Source organism: Oreochromis aureus, linkage group 1, assembly GCF_013358895.1.
Source record: "Oreochromis aureus strain Israel breed Guangdong linkage group 1, ZZ_aureus, whole genome shotgun sequence".
In the NCBI taxonomy this organism is placed as follows: domain Eukaryota; kingdom Metazoa; phylum Chordata; class Actinopteri; order Cichliformes; family Cichlidae; genus Oreochromis; species Oreochromis aureus.
Genome location: NC_052942.1, coordinates 27,361,306 through 27,378,961, shown reverse-complemented (window position 1 = coordinate 27,378,961; position 17,656 = coordinate 27,361,306). Strand labels below are relative to the sequence as shown.

Below are 17,656 nucleotides of genomic sequence, written 5' to 3'. Positions count from 1 at the left end.
TCTGCCCTGCTCGCTGAGGTCTTTGCGGGTCTGGTTCAGCTGCGTTTGAAGTTCCTGCAGTTTGGACGCATGGTTACGAATTTCCTTCTCCTGATTGGCTAAGTTCCTCTCTAGTTCTGACACACGGCCACGCAGCTGTGTTAAAGGAACAAAAAAAGAAGAAGAAGTGTAAAGCAAAGGTTACTAAATGCTGAACCCTACCCAACATACTAATTATAAAACACTTTATAACAAAATACCTTGGTTCAAAGTCTTTAGTTGCTCCATCTGTTGAGAGGATCCACTGGGACTTGGTGCTGCTCTGGAAGAGCTCATCCGCTGGCTGGGTTTGATTGGCGTCTCCTCATGGGCGTCCCAAAGGGATGTCCCTCGCCTCTTTAGAGGTGTTTCCATTATGTCCTGAGACTGGCGGCGATGGGCAGAATCCTGCTGTTGCCATAGGAAAATGGAAGACCCGGCTTGTCGGGCAGCAATGTCCTTGTGGCTTACACTGACTGAAGACTGATTCAACAGCTAGAGAAGATGAGAAATATTAAAACTACTAAGAAATAAATGCTCATAATTATAATAATACATTTATTTATAGCACTTACTTTGACCTGCAAGACTTTGAGTTCACTTTCCAGTCTTTTTCTTTCTTCTACCTCTTGGTTGTATTTCTCCTGCAGCTCCTCTAGTCTATTATCTATAGAAGACACACAATTCAAATCCAAAGTAAACTTATTCAGTCATTTGGAAAACAGTGAATCCTTAACAGATGGCGCTTACAAAAATGAAGTCTGAATGCAAAAAGTGATTCTATATACATTTTTAGAGACAGAGACACTCTAGAAATAACTGTGATAAGCCTACACATGATCACAGAAATGTATATTGAAAGAAAAGTGAGAAAAGATAAGTCTGTAAATCAGATGTTTACTTGCTTGTAAATAAATAAATAAATAAGAACAGAATGGGGGCGCTCGTGTACACTGATGGAGTAGGACGCTCTCTTCTCAGCTCCGCACTTTTTCTTCTTATTTTCCAACACTTAACGTGACACCCTGCCTCTTTACTTAACTGTTCAACAGCCCTTCTGATCTGCATCGACTACGATAAAGACTGGTCGACATGCCGCCTAAAAAGACGCAACACACTGCCAGAAAGCAGTAGCTGAAAACTCTGCTAGCACCGGCGCCATTTTAGCAGCTATCGCTAGCCTAAAAACGCGTCTATGGAGACCCGCCTTGACACAATTGAGTCTACTCTGTCTAAGCTCCAGGCAGATATCCGGTCATCCGAACAGCGTCTAGATGTTATCGATGAGTCGCTTACTACAATGGACGGCCGTGTTTGCATGCTTGAAGCTACGTGCAAGGAACTAATGGCGGCCACCGACAACCTGCGTGACAAGCTAGGCCAGATGGAGCGCGCTCGCGTCGGGCCAACATTAGGATTGTTGGAGTGAAGGAAGGTGCTGAGGGCGGTAAGCCTGCGGACTTTGTTTCATCCCTGCTGCTGGATGTGTTGGGGAAAGACAACTTTATTAAGCCGATAAAAGTGGAGAGGGCACACCGCACCCTTAGACCAAAACCAACGGCTGGCCAGCGACCGAGGGCTATCATAGCCAAGTTGCATCATGAGAAAGACGTGTGGCATGTCTTGCGTCTGGCACGCCAACGTGCACCGTTGAGCTGCGATGGAGAGAGTCTGTCCATCTTCCCGACTACACTGCGGAGGTCCTTGCGCAGCGGATGGCCTTCAATTCGGTCAGGAAAAAGCTTAGCGCTTCCGGGCGACGTGCAGTCTGCGCTACCGGCCCAGCTTCGGGTAGTTCACAACAACATCACTAACACGTTCAAGTCTCCTGCTGAAGCTGAACGTTTTGCGGACTCACTGTAATCGTGACCTGGTAATGTACTTGTTCATGTTGTTGATGCGGCTGTGTTGTTGAACATTCTCACTCTTCTCTTCCTATAGTGAGAGTCGCGATTCGTTCAATCATTTTTGAATGCTTCTGTGGTGATAGTTTTCTATCATGTTTTTGTTTTTGTTTTTTGTTACGACGTCTTAAAACTTTGATCTATCGTGAAGTACTGAGATCGTTTATATTATAAATTTGCTTATACACAAGTCATTTTATATGTTGGCGTCTTTTTTTCTAACCCAATCAGTCGATTTATGGGTGTAACTATTGTTTTGATTAATGGAGTCTGGTGCGGAGCTGCCCGATCCGAAGGATGTTTTTTCTCTTTTTTTTTTGTTTTTGTGCTCCTCTTCCCGGCAGTCCCCTTAATGCACGCTGGGATGAGCCGCAGTGGTTCTTGTTCTTTTTGCGGCCTTTTTCTTTTTTTGGGGATGGGGTTCAGTGTTCTTGTTGTTAATTTTGTTTTAACTGTTTTTTTGCCAGTCCTTTGTATTATTTGTCACCTGTCCATATGTCACTCCACCTCTCATTTAGATGCGGGGTAACAATGCTACTGGTTTTGGAACATGTCCTTTGACATTTACATCCTGGAATTGCAAGGGCTTGGGCAGAGCTTTGAAACGTGGGAAGGTTATGTCACATTTGAAGCATTTATCTTCTGATATAATTTTTCTTCAGGAAACTCATATTCACGCCAATGAACAGAGACGTTTAAGAGCAAATTGGGTGTCGCAGGTCTACCAGTCCACTTTCACATCTAAGGCCAGAGGTGTTGCTATACTCATAAGGAAAACCACTCCATTTATATTTGGATCCGTCGTTACTGATCCGGGTGGGAGATTTGTTTTGGTCTCTGGGTCCATTAACTCTTTTCCACTGGTTTTGCTAAATATCTATGCCCCTAATTTTGACTGTCCTGACTTCTTTTCCAAAATATTTGACCTAATTTCTGAATATAATATGTCTAATATAATAATTGGTGGCGATTTTAACTGCTATTTTGATCCTGTTTTGGATAGATCATCTACAAAAATAGCCCCCACTACTAGATCCACGGCAGTTTTGAACAACCTGGTGAAGTTACACAACATGGTTGACGCTTGGAGGCTTCAGCATCCAAATGATAGGCGATATTCTTTTTTTTCACCTGTACATCGTAGCTTTACCAGAATAGATTACTTTGTTACAGATTCTAGACTATTACCCAGTATTATCAGCTCTGCTTATCATCAAATCTTGATTTCTGACCATGCCCCACTTACCATGAAAATAGATTTTAATTTACAGCCTCGAATTTTCAATTGGAAATTCAATTCTACCCTTCTGTCAGACAAAACTTTCTCCACTTATGTTTCCACTGAGATTTCAGATTTCTTAAAACACAACGACAACGGGAGGTCTCTGATTCCACTCTTTGGGAATCATTTAAGGCAGTATTATGCGTGGCAAGATCATCTCCTTTCAAACATTTTCGAAAAGAACTAGATTAAATCGTCTGTCCCAAATTGAGTCTGAATTATCAACATTAGAGGAGGCACTTCGCCAATCTGATACTGAAGGCATATCTAATGCCATTCTAAAACTAAAACTTGAATACAATCATATTTTGGGTACCCAAGTCAGAAGCGATATTATTAAATTGAAACAAAGACACTTTGAGTTGGGAGATAAACCCCATAAATTACTTGCCAAACAATTAAAAGATGTGCAAGCCCATCGGACCATACGCAAAATTGCCTCCTCTACTGGTGAATTAATTACTGATCCTAAGCTGATTAATGACAGATTTGTTGAGTTTTCAGCACACTGTACTCTTCTAAATCTAACGCTACTGACTCTGAGCTTTTTAGCTTTCTTAACTCTCTGAGCATTCCGACCCTTACAGAATCTGCCGCCTGGCGCTTGATGCTGACTTCAGCATCACAGAAGTCAGAGCTGCTATCCTTTCTTTCCCTAGTGGTAAAGCCTGCGGGCGGATGGGTTCAACATAGAATTTTATAAAGCCCATATTGATATAATCGCTCCACTTTTACTCAGAATGGTGAACTGCTCTATTGCACGGGCTCTTTCCTGATAGCATATATGATGCCCACGTTTGTCTTCTCCCTAAGAAGGACAGAGACCCCACCAATGTGACTTCATATCACCCACTTAGTTTATTAAACTGTGATCAATAAATCATTGCAAAAGTCTTGTCTTCACGTCTTAATAAATATTTGGGCACTTTAATTCAACACGATCAAACTGGGTTTATCCCAGACAGATTTGCTTTCTCTAATACCCGTCGTCTATTGAATGTACTGTATGGAACAAATTCTCCAAATTCAGCTGTTATTTCATTAGATGCACAACAAGCTTTTGATCAAATTGAGTGGAAATACCTGTTTGCTACGCTTGAGAAATTTGGCTTTGGTAATAATTTTACAACTTTGGTACGTATGCTTTATGCTCGGCCAAGATCATCGGTACTGACAAATTTTGATAGATCACATCCGTTTCTACTTCACCGGGGACTAGGCAGGGCTGCTGTTTATCTCCACTGCTCTTTGCTCTAGCTATGGAGCCTCTGGCCATTGCAGTTAGAAGCAGCTCTGATATTGTAGGTATATCCTGTGGTCCTGTCAACTCTACTATAACTCTATATGCAGATGATGTGGCTCTAACACTGTCTGATGCCAGGGTCTCTTTGCCTCCCCTGCTTCATCTCATTAACAAATTTGGACAACTCTCTGGTTTCACAATTAATTGGGACAAGTCCATTTCTATGCCACTGGCAGATGGGCTTGACTCTAGCTTCATCTCTAGCTTACCTTTTAAAACCACCAGCAGTCACTTTAAATACCTAGGTATTAACATTCCCAGAAACCGTAAGCTGCTATTTAAATTGAATTTTCAGGTCCTCGTTGATAGTATTAAAGCTAAGATAGATAAATGGACTCTTCTTCCACTCTCTTTGATTGGACGTGTCAATATTATTAAAATGGTAGTGCTTCCTAAATTTATTCATCTTTTCCAAAACATACCCATCTTTCTCACTTCATCCTTTTTTAAAACTATTGACTCTATCATTTTGTCTTTCATCTGGGCAAATAAACCCCATAGAATTTCAAAGGCACACTTGCAGAAACCCTCCTCTGAGGGCGGATTAGGCCTCCCAGTTTTCAGGCACTACTATTGGGCTTGCAATGCCAGAACATGGGTTTTTTGGAACAGTGTTTCTGCTGTTCAGAAGGGATGCGGTCCTTCTTGGCCTTTGATAGAGGCACACAATGCTAAATCAATTTTTGGTACATCACTTGTTGCTATTCTGTTTTCTAAGCCCAACATACCTACCAAACTTTTAAGTAATGATTTTGTCCTAGGTCATTCTCTTAGGATCTTAAAGCAAGTTAGGGGTGCTATGTGCCTTCCAGACCTATCCATTTTGCTCCCATAACTGAAAACCTTTCTTTTTCACCTGACTTGATGGACCCTGTGTTTAAGCTTTGGTCAGCATTAGGTCTTCACACTATTAAGGACCTCTACATCGACAATTGTTTTGCTTCATTTGCTCAGCTGCAATCAAAATTTATGCTCCCCTCTGCTCATTTATTTAGATACTTACAAATTAGGAATTTTGTTAAACAGTCTTTTGCCCATCTGGATAAGCCCCCTGCTCATAGTGACTTTTATGATTATTTGATTAAAAATCCCACTTCCAAACACCTAATCAGCCAGTTTACTACACTTTTACACTTACAGCACCTACTAACCACATCAAGGATGCTTGGGTTAAGGACTTGGAAGTAGACATATCGGATGCTTTGTGGGCCAATGGGTTGAAGAATATTAAAGAATGCTCTGTTAATGCCAGACTACAACTTATACAGTTCAAGGTCCTTCATCGTTTGCATTTTTCTAAAACAAAGCTATGCAGCATTTTTCCGTCTCTTTCGTCTTTGTGTGACAGATGCAAAGCATTGGATGGAACCCTTGGTCACCTTTTTTCTGGTCTTGCCCCACACTCAGGAGTTTCTGGGCAGAGATATTTAATATATATAACCGGGTTTATGACTTAAAATTAGAGCCGGATGGTGTACTTGCAGTGCTAGGCTGCTCCTGACCTCATTGGCACTTAGACGTCCTCTTCAGAAAGCTTTAATGTTTGGCATGATTGTAGCTAAAAGACTTATTCTTAGAGCCTGAAATCACCATCTCCTCCATTGTTCAGGGTTTGGCTACGTGAGATGATTGCATGTTTGTATATTGAAGAGGTTCGTTATCGTTTGGCTGACACCCATGTTAAGTTTGTCGAAATCTGGGGCCCTTTTCTCAATCATATTGATGGGAATTCAACATAAATTTTAACTCATTTGACTGCACTTTGTGTGAAACTGCACTTCTGCCGGACCCTGATTTCTTCCTGGACTTGTTTTCCACATCTTTTGGTCTTGGTGAACTCTCTGTTGCCCTGTCTAAACTCACACAGTAGATCATCTTTTTGGACAATGGTGTTTCTTTTGTACTTTTGATTTGTACTGGCTAACTGGTTTATTTATTTATTTTTTTCTTTTCTTTCCTGTTTTCCTGTTTGCGGTTTTTTTTTGTTTGTTTGTTTTTTTTGTGTATTTGGTTTTTGGTTTTTGTTTTCTGTTTTTTATTTTCTTTTTTTTTCTGTGCTTAAATATTATTGTTTTTGAATCTTATGTCATTTGTCTGGTGTGATGTTATGTAATTTTGAACTTAAAATCTTATAAATAAACATTTAAAAAAAAATAAGAACAGAATGAATTGCAGACTCCCTGCAGATAAAAACACATTTTAATACCATGCTGTCTGTAGGCTGGGATCGATGCTGGTGTCTGAAAACTCTTCTGTGGAGTGGCGTAGGTCTGCAGCTCACAGGAGGATGATGACAGTGAGGAAGAGCCAGCAGGCTGGGAACGATCCAGTTCATTTTTGTGCCTGAGCAGATATAAGGTGCTCATCAAGGTCTTGACAAATCACTGAATTTATCACTCTGAGTCATACAACAGCAAAGAGAGAGACGCATAACTGAACTCACTTCTTGAGCTCCTGTTCGAGTCGTTCAATGGTTTTTCTGCAGGAGTTAAGCTGACCTTCCAGGTAGCTCACCTACGTTTAGGAAGACAAAATGTTTTCTTTCTATTTTAATTCTTTCATTATATTATTCCCTGTTCAGCACTTTGGCCGACACATGATGTCTTTTAAATGTGCTATATAAATAAAGATGACCTGACTTGACAATTCAGTTAGACAAAAACACAAGTTGTAAAGTAAACTCATATGAGTAGGAGAAGTATTTATCAAGCTTATTTAAAATGTTTTGATTGGGTATCTGTTCAGATAGATGTGTCAGTTTATTTCTCAAAAAACACATTTCTTCAAGCACTTGTGATAAATGTTGACCTTTTGCTTTTGTTTTTGGATTGCGGCTTCTAAGGAGTCCAGCTGAAACTGCTTTTGTGTCTTCTCCTTCTTCATTTTATCCAGCTGGACTTCCATCTCCTGGATCTTCTGCAGGGCTTTCCCCGGAAGTCCATCCTTCCACTCCTCCACCGCCCAGCTCATGGTTTAACCTTACTAAAACATACATCCATTTATATAAAAGTAATGAGGTGATGACAAGCTGATAAATATATCTACTTCAAAATTTATTTATTTATTTTTTAAATTTATGTTTTATTGGTTTTTCTTATTTATACAACATGAACAACATTACAACTTAATCACCGTGAGGGGAGGGGAAGAAAAACAACCAACAAACAGAAACAAAACAAAACACAAAAAAACACCAGCAAACAGACACAACAACAAAAGGAAAAAAAAAATAAATAAATTAAAAAAAAATTAAATTAAATTAAAAAAAAAAAAAAAACAGGAAAAAGAAAAGAAAACACCTACCAACAACCAGAAAATGTAATGGGGTTATACAAAATCAGACCTCACATTTTGAATATATTTCATCCATTTGAACCAGTGTTCCTCAAATGTGTCCGCCTGCAACTTTAGCCTAAAAATTGTTCTTTCCATAACAAAAATAGTATATATCACATCAATCCACTCATTTATAGTAGGAGTTTCTTCTTTTTAACCAATGGCGGGTTATGGCCTTTTGGCAGCTACCAACAGCACACTACACAAGTATTTTTTCCGATTTGCATAGATTAAGACTCTCTAAGTTACCTAGATACAATACTGCAAAATAGAATTGTATTTTCTTTTGGAAGATTGTTTCAGGACCTTATGTATTTCCTTCAAAAATGGAACCACTCGAGGGCATTCCCAAAAATGTGGAAATGATTTGCTGCTATGTCCACATTGCCTCCAGCATGTTGTATTGTGAGAATAGCTGGATTTTTGCCCGGAGTAATAAAATAACGAATTACATTCTTCCAACTGAATTCCCTCCACAAAGGGGAACTTGTTACCGACCACTGCTGCCTACAGATCCCCTCCCATTCCTCTCTTGTTAAGGATAGATTGCCCTCTATTTCCCATCTAGCTTTAACATATCTTGTATCATGACCCCTTAGATTGGTCAGTGAACGATATAATTTGGAAATAATTTTTGATAGGGTGCATCTCTATATGCATTCTCGAATATATAAATAATTTCTTCATTCTCAGTCGATAACTGGGGATGTTTTAACTTTTATTCAAAAAGTCCCTCAGTTGCAAATACCTAAAAAATCTTGATTTTGCAACCCAAACTTTTTCTTAAGATCCTGAAACTCATCACTTTTCCATCTTTCAACAAAGTACTATATGTGGTAAGGCCTTTATTAGCCCATATTTAAAATGTCGAGTCGGTCTTACTCGGCAAAAATTCCGAGTCATATGCAAGCCATCTAAGCAATCCGACCTCTGTATTAATTGATTCTTTTGAGTACTCTTTTCCATATTTTTATTGAGCTTACTATCCAAGGGTTACCCGGGTCTCCCAGGAGTCTTAACTCCGAAGGGTCTCCTATCAGTGCCCTGACAGGGAAATGACCTCCCAAGGAAAATTCCACTTCCTTCCATCTTGAACAGTATCCAGGTTTACACCAGCCCACCAGATTTCTTATTTGAGTTGCCCTATAATAGTCATGTAAGCAAGGGAGGCCTAGTCCTCCTTTATCCTTGGGAAGCTGAAGTGTTTTAAACTTAACTCTTGACTTTATACCCGCCCATATAAATCTAGAGAGGATCCTATCCCATTCTACGAAGTATCTATCAGGGTTTTCTATAGTAATCGACTGGAATAAATACAATATCTTTGGGAGCATATTCATTTTTATGATATCTACTCTAGAAGAGATGGTTAAGTAAGGGGTTAATGACCATCTGCTAATATCGACCATGATATCTTTTTTAAGTGGGGAATAGTTGATTTTTTCCAAACTGTTTATATCCATTGATAGGTTGATGCCCAAATATTTGATTGTTTTTTTATCCCAGCCTAATTTGTATTTGCTGAGTAAATTTTGAGGGGGCTATGAAAGCTACTAAGGACTTGTGTTTTTGTATATTCAATTTATATCCCGAGTAGGACCCATACTCCTTTAACACTGACATAAGTTCCATAAAAGATTCAGTAGGTTGTGATAAGTAAACCAAAACATCACCTGCGAACATGGCCAATTTGTGCTCACTTCCAGCAATTTTAATCCCTTTTATTTGATCATTTTGCCTAATCCCTTGAGCCAATGGCTCTATAAAATGGCAAATAAGAGTGGACTCAGTGGGCATCCCTGTCTTGTGGACCTTTCGAGCTTAAAAGCGTCTGAAAGTTCACCATTAATCTTTATTTTGCAGTTGGACTATTATACAAAGCCCTCAATATTGTAATGACGGACCCATTAAACCCAAATCTATGCATTACTTGGAATAAAATTCCCATCTCACAGAGTCAAAAGCTTTTCAGCATCTAGACTCAGTAATATAGCTGATATTTTATTTAAATTAATGTGTCTAATAATTTGCAGAGTTCTCTTAATACTGTCATGGGTTTGACGCGACCTAACAAATCCAGTTTGATCTAGATTTATTATCCTTGGGATGATCCCTTCAAGTCTCCGTGCTATGATTGACGTAAACAGTTTGTAATCTACATTTAATACACTTATTGGCCAATAATTGGAGCATTCTAATTTATCTTTACCATCTTTAGGTATAATAGAAATTATGGCTTGTTTCCACGAGGGGGTGCTTCTCCTTCATTAAGACCCAATTAAATGTTTTAAGTAGGACCGGTGTCAAAGGTTCCCTTAATTTCGTGTACCACTCCGCAGTAAAGCCATCTGTACCTGGGGATTTGTTTGCCTTGAGTTTAGTAATTGCCAAGTGAAGTTCTTCCCTTGTAATTTGCTTCACTAACGAATTGTTATCTTCTACTGTAAGTTTAGGGAGGTGTAACCTGTCTAACATACTCTCCATTTGATCGTCATTGTTTGTGGGTGGTTGTAAATATAATTTTTCGTAATATCTCTTAAAGCAATACTTAATTTCCTCTATACCCTGCATTTCCTTTTGGTTTCGGATCCCTTATCCTGTATATTGTTCTGTCTGCTTGTTGCTTCCTTAATCTATATGCCAATTGTTTCATATATTTAGCTCCCCCCATCATAATATCTTTGTTTAGTCAGCATTAGTTTCTTTTGTACATCTTGAGTATATATCTCATCTATTAGATTTCTCTTCTTTGCCATTTCTAATTTTGTCTTAGTATCAATAGTGTTTTTATGTGGCCTCTAATTGTAATAGTTCCGACTGCAACTTCTGGAGTCTTGCAACTTTGAATTTTTAATATTAGAGGTTATAGCAATAACTTTTCCTCTCATCACTGCTTTGCACGCATCCCACAATATCGGTGGGGGTAACTCATCTTTATCATTGAATTCCAGGTATTCAGCAATGTCTTTTGTCAACTGTTCACATGTCGATTCATTCAATATACTAGAGTTTAATTTCCAGTTGGTTATTTTTCTCCTTTGAGTAAGATTTAAGGATAAGTATAGAGGGCAGTGGTCCCAAACGTCCATTGACCCAATGTGACACTCCTGTATTCTATTCATATCGGTACCAAAACTGAGGAAGTAGTCAATTCTCGAATAGGTTTTATGTGGAGATGAGTAGTAAGTATAATTCCTTACTGTTGAGTTAAAATGCCTCCAAATATCCACCAATCCCATCTCCTCTATCAGAAAATTCAGTTTTCTAGTTAATTTTGTGATTGAGATATTCTCATCCCCGATGCGTCCAGATGTGGTTTTAGAGTGATATTAAGGTCTCCTCCACAGACAAGTAGACCCTGTGCCTCTGTCACTACTTTCTCGAATACTTGCTTATAAAAATCAAATGTGGAACCAGGGGAATATAAACATTATACAACGTAGTCAATTCCCGTCCAATTTGCCATGTACCATGATAAATCTGCCTTCTCTATCCCTAATTGTAGCAAAATGTTCAAAGATAACCCTCCCTGATATTAAAATGATCACCCTCTCGTATGTCTTAAACCATTTGAAGAATAATAAGCATGCTTGAAACCTTGTCTCTTAAGTTTCTCGTGCTCAAGGCCCACCAAGTGAGTCTCTTGTAGAAATGCCACATCAATATCCTCTCTTTTAAGTTTACTAAGAATTTTCCCCTGCTTTGCTGGGCTTTGGAGCCCATTTACATTAAGTGAGAGTACCTTTAACATTGGGCTTTATTATAACACCAGATAGAGCCTTGAGTGTGTGTTCCAAATGTCACTGAGGTAAAACATTGTGCCCCACTGTTAACACCAAACTAAAACAAATACACAAAAACAATAGAGCCTCCAAATACTCAGGGTCATTCGACCCCTTTAGGTCCCTGTTGGAGGGAGGAGAGAAAGGACCCACCATAAGGTGGGGGCTCTCCCTAGTGTTGTGGCGACTATCCAGCAGGTTCATCCCACTTACACTAGATGAGTCCAACATATATAACAACTTATAAATCTGTTCAACTGAACTGTCAACACACCGACTTGAACAACAATGAAACCAAATAGTACATATTACCTTCTTATATAGTCTGCTTGCTTGTGAATATAGCTCTTATCCTCTTTGTCGTTCATATTTAATAGTCTCTTCTAAATTCCCGCAGTTTGCGTTGGACTCGAGTCTCCATTCGTGGCCCTCTGTCCCTCTCCGTATCCACTCCATGCCATGAAAATGCATTAAGTACTCTCTCTTCGATGCTGGGTCCCGGATTTGCACGTGTGGGGGCCACCTCAATGCTCCGTGCTCTCAGTTCCTTCGCGGCGTCCTCTGCGTCCTCGTAAGTCCGTGGACCGGTGCTCCAGTGGATGCGAATCCGCGTGAAGGGCGTTTGGAACCGAATGTTCCTCTCTTTTAGTGCCTTTTTTATTCCCGTATAAGATTTGCGTTTCTCCATGACTTCATAGGCGTAGTCGTGGTCGAAAAAAATCTGCTTATTTCCAAACAATACTTTTTTCTTCCAGGCGAGCCTAAGGACCGTCTCTTTTACATCAAACTGAAGGAAATTGATGATTATGGATCTCGGTGTTGCGTCTGGCCCGGGTTTACGTGACAGGGCTCTATGTACTCGCTGGATCTGGAGGGACATACCTTCGGGTAGGGACAATTCTTTCTGAAGCAGATCTTGTACGAAGGCAAATATCGACTCGCCCTCTGCGTCCTCGGGTACCCCGTAAATTCTAATATTATTCCTCCTGGATCTGCTGTCCAGGTCAAGAACCTTTTCTCGAAGCTCGCGTTGTCCTTTCAATAGACCGAGTAGGGCCTCTTTCGTCACTATTCCACTCTCCTCTATCTCGGCTATACGTCCCTCTGCCTCCGCAATAGCCTTACCCTGTGACTGCTGTGTAGCCGCACATTCGAGTAGCTTTTGATTTAGTTCCTGCTTAAAAGCTGCCAACTCGTCTGCCAGCTTTTTGCCGATGTCCTCCGTGAGTCCCAACAATGATTCTTGGACTTTATCTTTAAAGCTGCCAAGTTCCTTGGCCACTTTGGCGATCTCCGGAGGATAACGCTATCTCCTCCAGACTCGCAACCCTGACTGGTGGCTAGATAGCAAGCAGCTGCCATCTTCCTTGTCGTGTGGTTCCATTCTTTCTTGGATCTTTGCCTCCTCAATCTTCGACTGATGCGTAGTTTTCTGTCCTCTTTTAGATTTTCCCTTTTCATCGCTTTTGACAGGGCTGACCTTAATTTTTCAGAGTCTGGAGGCCTTAATTTAGTTCAGTTGGAACAGAACTCGGAGACTATGCGTCCATTGCGCTCTGAACCGGAAGCTCCACCCCTCTCTTCAAAATTTAAAAACATTTTTAGGGAATCAAGGACTGATACTGGCCTAGCTGACTGACCTATAAGCAAATAATAATATTTACTGGCAGCCAATGATCAGTTATGTCAAAACAGGCAACATATGTTTCCTAATTAATATTTATCTTCCTTCGGTACATATAACAATAATAGCAATATACAGAGGAAAAAAAGCATCAGTTTAGACACGAAAAAGGCTAAATGTCCATTTTAAACATTGGTAGTGCCACAGAAATTCACACCATGCTTTGTTATGCAGACATTATGAAACGTTTTTTGTCTTCGGTGTGAACAGACAGTTCACATGAGGCCAATGTCCCTTCAAAGCTGTGTCTTCTATCAACCCTGACAGTTTATTTACGGATCATTAAACGCAACTAAGTGTAGCTATAACTACATATAGTTAACCTCAGATTTTATAACAAGAAATGAGTATTAATAGTTATACCGATGGAAAGAAAATTACAGCCCATCATCTGACCTGAGCAGGTTTAATTTAATATTAAAGATTAGCTAGCTAGAAGCTACTTTACCGAGTTAACGTAGTAAATGATCCCCAATTAAATTACTGAATACAACCACAAAACACGTATTTGAAGCCAATTTATTTAAAAGCTGGATGACCAAAATATAGCTTACAGTTTCTGTTTAACGTTAGCTTTCTGAAGAGCATGCTCTCAGCAAATATGACATCGACATATATTTTTTAATTTAAATCGTAAATTACCCAGACAGGGGCTAAAGATTAGTGAATATTCTATATTAAACAGTATAGTATATTAGACAGTTAACTCGAAGTTGAAATAAACCACATAGCAGTAACGACTCAGGCTGGCTGCACTTACTTTGGGCGCGATGCTCCTTTATCAAATTCTCCTACTGTTTGGGTCGCTCTGGTTGAAAAATTCAAAATTCAACAGAGGAAACGGCAAGCCGCGAAGCTCCATGTCCATTGGCTATCTGTTATGTCGTCAGCTGCACCACGAACGCGGATTGGTTCGGTACTCTTTGTGTCCACAGCGACACCAAGTGGTAGGAGTTTATAAGTACTCGCTAAGCGCACGTCCCACTCGTGTCTGAAATGCGCCTCTTTAAACACTGCGGGGTCGTTTTTGTTTTTGTTTTTACTTCTGTGTAGAAATTTGCTGCATTCTGAACAAAATGAAGTCGTCCTACTGATGATTCTGATTATGCTGCAAATAAAGTGTTACAGTAGTGTAACCTGCTTGAGATGAATGCATGGACCTGTTCCTCAGATTCAGTTTGAAATAATTATTTTCCAACCTTAGATATATTTTATAAGTGACAGAAAGCAGTTCTGGTCTTGTTAATCTGATTATTAAAACTGAGATCACTGTCTAAAATAATTCCAAGACTCCTGACTTGCTCACTGTGTTTTAGAGAACGGAATAAATATGAACACATTTTTCACAAATAAGAGCAAATATTTTCATCTCACCTATATTAAGTTTGAAAAGGTTTTGAGACAGTAGTTAATGTTATCAGTGCAGGTTATTAGCTTGAACAGGGGTTAGATCATCAAAGGAAAATTTTAGTACAACTACGTATCACCTCCATAAGAATGGTAGAATATATTATGATTATTTATGACAGTACTATGTAGAAACAAGTAAAGGTTAAAGAGTAATACATCAAGTACTGACCCTTGAGGAACACCTGTTTGAATAATTTCGGTATATCTAAAACTACTAACATAGACACAGAATCTAATATCCTATAGATATGATGAGAATCAGCTCAGAACCTGACTTGTTAAATCAGCTGAATAATAAAGCCTTTAAGTTAAAATGTCATGGTGAGCAGTGTCGAAGGCAGCAGTGAACAAAGATGACCTGCAGATCAATCACTGTTGATCTTCTGGTCATTTGTCATTTTCTACCGGAAAAAAGTTTTGGAGGTCACTGACTTGTGCCTAAGCCTGTGTGATTGGACCCTTATTCACTTCATCCTATATTGTCACATATCCAAAAAGGCTGACAAGTTCATATCACATGGTTATACATAACCATGCATAACCTCAGTATACTAGAGTTTTGGCAACTCAAAAGTGGTAAAACAAAACTGCAGATGTTATGCTAGGTGCAGATGGCTCATAAGAACTGCCAAAAGTGCCTTTCAAGAACAAAAGGATCAAAAGAAATGATGACATATCAGATGCACAGATGTAAATATATTATACCCCCGCAAACCCCACAAAAGGGAATGGTTTTGTAGGTGGTGGCCACAGACCACTCCTCTGTCAGTATCCTTCCTGACTGATTTTTCTCTAGTTTTGCTTTTGCTAGTGTCCTTGTCACTGCTGCTATCATGAGACAAATGTATGGGCATGCTCAATGAATGGCGTCTTCTGCTTCCTTCCACTGTATTCCAAGGAAAACTGACGAATACCTCTTGTGACCTTACGTAATGTGTCTTTACAGGATCTTAGAGGAACAATAGGTCAAAAGGTCGCCACAAATCAATACCTCAAAAACTAATGTCTAAAGAGAAGATCAATAATATTGATTCAAAGCATTTCTTTTCTAATATGTCCTAAAGCTTCAAATCCCAAAGAATTACTGTACTGGCTAAGTTTCACCAACAACAACTGACAACTGTGTGTATTTGACAAAGACCTATAGGAGCGCCTGAAGAAGTTGGGAAATAAAGTATCAGCACAGATACTTCAGCGTGTTTTTACCATGAATCCTCAAGGACAGTTCTGAGTCTGTTTAATGACGGACTAAAATCTGTTCAGTATGACAGGAGTAAGAAAATATGGAAAGAACACATCACAACTACCCCTGTGAACATGGAGACCTAATGAAGCCATTTTGAAGAAGAATGTGACACCAGTGCACAAACTGAATTAATCACTGTGCCTTTAAGCAAGACAATGATCCCAACCACATGTCCACACAAGTCAAAGCCTGGTTAAGGAATTGGTCCAAGAATATCCTCGAGTGACCCTCTCAACAGTGTACTCTACCCATTAATAATATTAAGATCAGGGCGTTCCCAGGGCTTTCAGGCACTTTTCAATTTTGCTTCAATGGTAAAAGATGTGGTCAACACCTTCTGAGGATTGAAGATATAAACAATACTTTACTTTTATTGCACAAAAGGACAAGAGGACGATGTTAAAATGTAAAATTGCATTCAAGAAAAAAAACAACTGCGTAATGCTGCTGACGCATTAGTTTTTCCTTCCCACTGTTGCCAAAGTGCTTGCACATAGGGGGTCATATGATTGTTGAGGTTCTCTCTGTTGTATTATTATAAAGCACCTTGAAGCGACTTGTTGTGATTTGTTGCTGTATAAATAAAATTGAATTAAAACATTCTCAGAAAGAGCACGCTAGCACAAAGCTAGTGAACGACTCAGACTAATGTTGAAGTGTATGCTGACTCCAGTCCTGCAGCCAGAGCCTGAACTTCACCAGGTAACAAAGGCAATGATTACTTGTAGCAATTGGTTGGTTCAAAAATTCCTGAACATTTTTGCAATTGTTGTCTTGGTGTTATGAAATCAATGCGATAATAAAGGAGAGGTTTAGGCTGTGAAACTACATGCATAATCCTTTGTGAAACACAGAATGACCAAATTTCACAGAGCTGACTGGCAGAAGGTTTGTTCCCCAGAAGACTTCTTCCAATCATAACTATCACCCACTGATGGCCATTAAAAAAGGAAAGCAGGTTTAAAGCACTCCCCTGTATGGTTAATTTTTCAGAACTGGAAGCTATGTCCATCTTCTGTACTGTCTGTGGTCTAAATTTGCAGCACACTTTGGCTGGTCATGATCCAATTCTACCCTGGTAAATAGTATTCGGTATATTTGTGGCTGAAATCAGAAGTCACCTGAACACTGCAGACGCCGTAGAAGCCACGATATCGTGATCATTGCCAAACTTCTTAATTCATAATTTTATTGGGGGGTTATATTGGTTGAGTCTGATTATTGGGGGGTCATAACCCCCCTAACCCCCCTCGAAATTACGCCCCTGAAGGCATACCATGAGGATCCTGGTCTCAAAGTGATTTCTAGACTGTACAAGGGTCTACAAGAGGCTAAGAATTTGAATACAATCTACATTAAACAAAAATGGGAAAGAGAAACAAATATGGTAATCTCAAATGACACTTGGTATCAGCAATGTGCTTCTCAGTGGAGAATCTCTAACTCTAATATATGGAAATGTTTTGGCTGGAATAGTCTTTGTATGTTTTTTATTACACCTGCACAACATAAGTAAACATAATTCTAACTCCTCCAGCTGCTGGAGAAACTGTGGGGCCCAAGGAGTAAAGCACCCCCACTTGTTTTGGTCCTGTCCATTGATAAACACCTTTTGGGTTTCGATTCACTCTGTTACAGACTATTCTCAGTATGCAACTTCCCTTTAACTGGGATGAACTATTGTTTGGATA

General features: G+C 39.5%; 1 protein-coding gene and 1 long non-coding RNA gene across 2 annotated transcripts; one reads left to right on the top strand and one right to left on the bottom strand.

The window, feature by feature from the left end:
- Window positions 1-5: 5 nt before the first annotated feature.
- On the bottom strand, window positions 6-14,503 carry LOC120440104 (centromere protein F-like). The gene is made up of 7 exons (XM_039611751.1): window positions 14,070-14,503; window positions 7,316-7,489; window positions 6,951-7,021; window positions 6,714-6,850; window positions 594-685; window positions 240-513; window positions 6-135 (listed from the first exon to the last, which is right to left on the bottom strand). Exons 2-7 carry the CDS (start codon window positions 7,475-7,477, stop codon window positions 74-76), a joined length of 798 nt encoding a protein of 265 aa, XP_039467685.1. The 5' UTR covers window positions 7,478-7,489; window positions 14,070-14,503; the 3' UTR covers window positions 6-73.
- Window positions 1,812-7,714, top strand: LOC120440111. The gene is made up of 3 exons (XR_005612972.1): window positions 1,812-1,891; window positions 6,728-6,865; window positions 7,400-7,714. It is a non-coding gene; the product is annotated as an uncharacterized LOC120440111 (long non-coding RNA).
- Window positions 14,504-17,656: the final 3,153 nt, after the last annotated feature.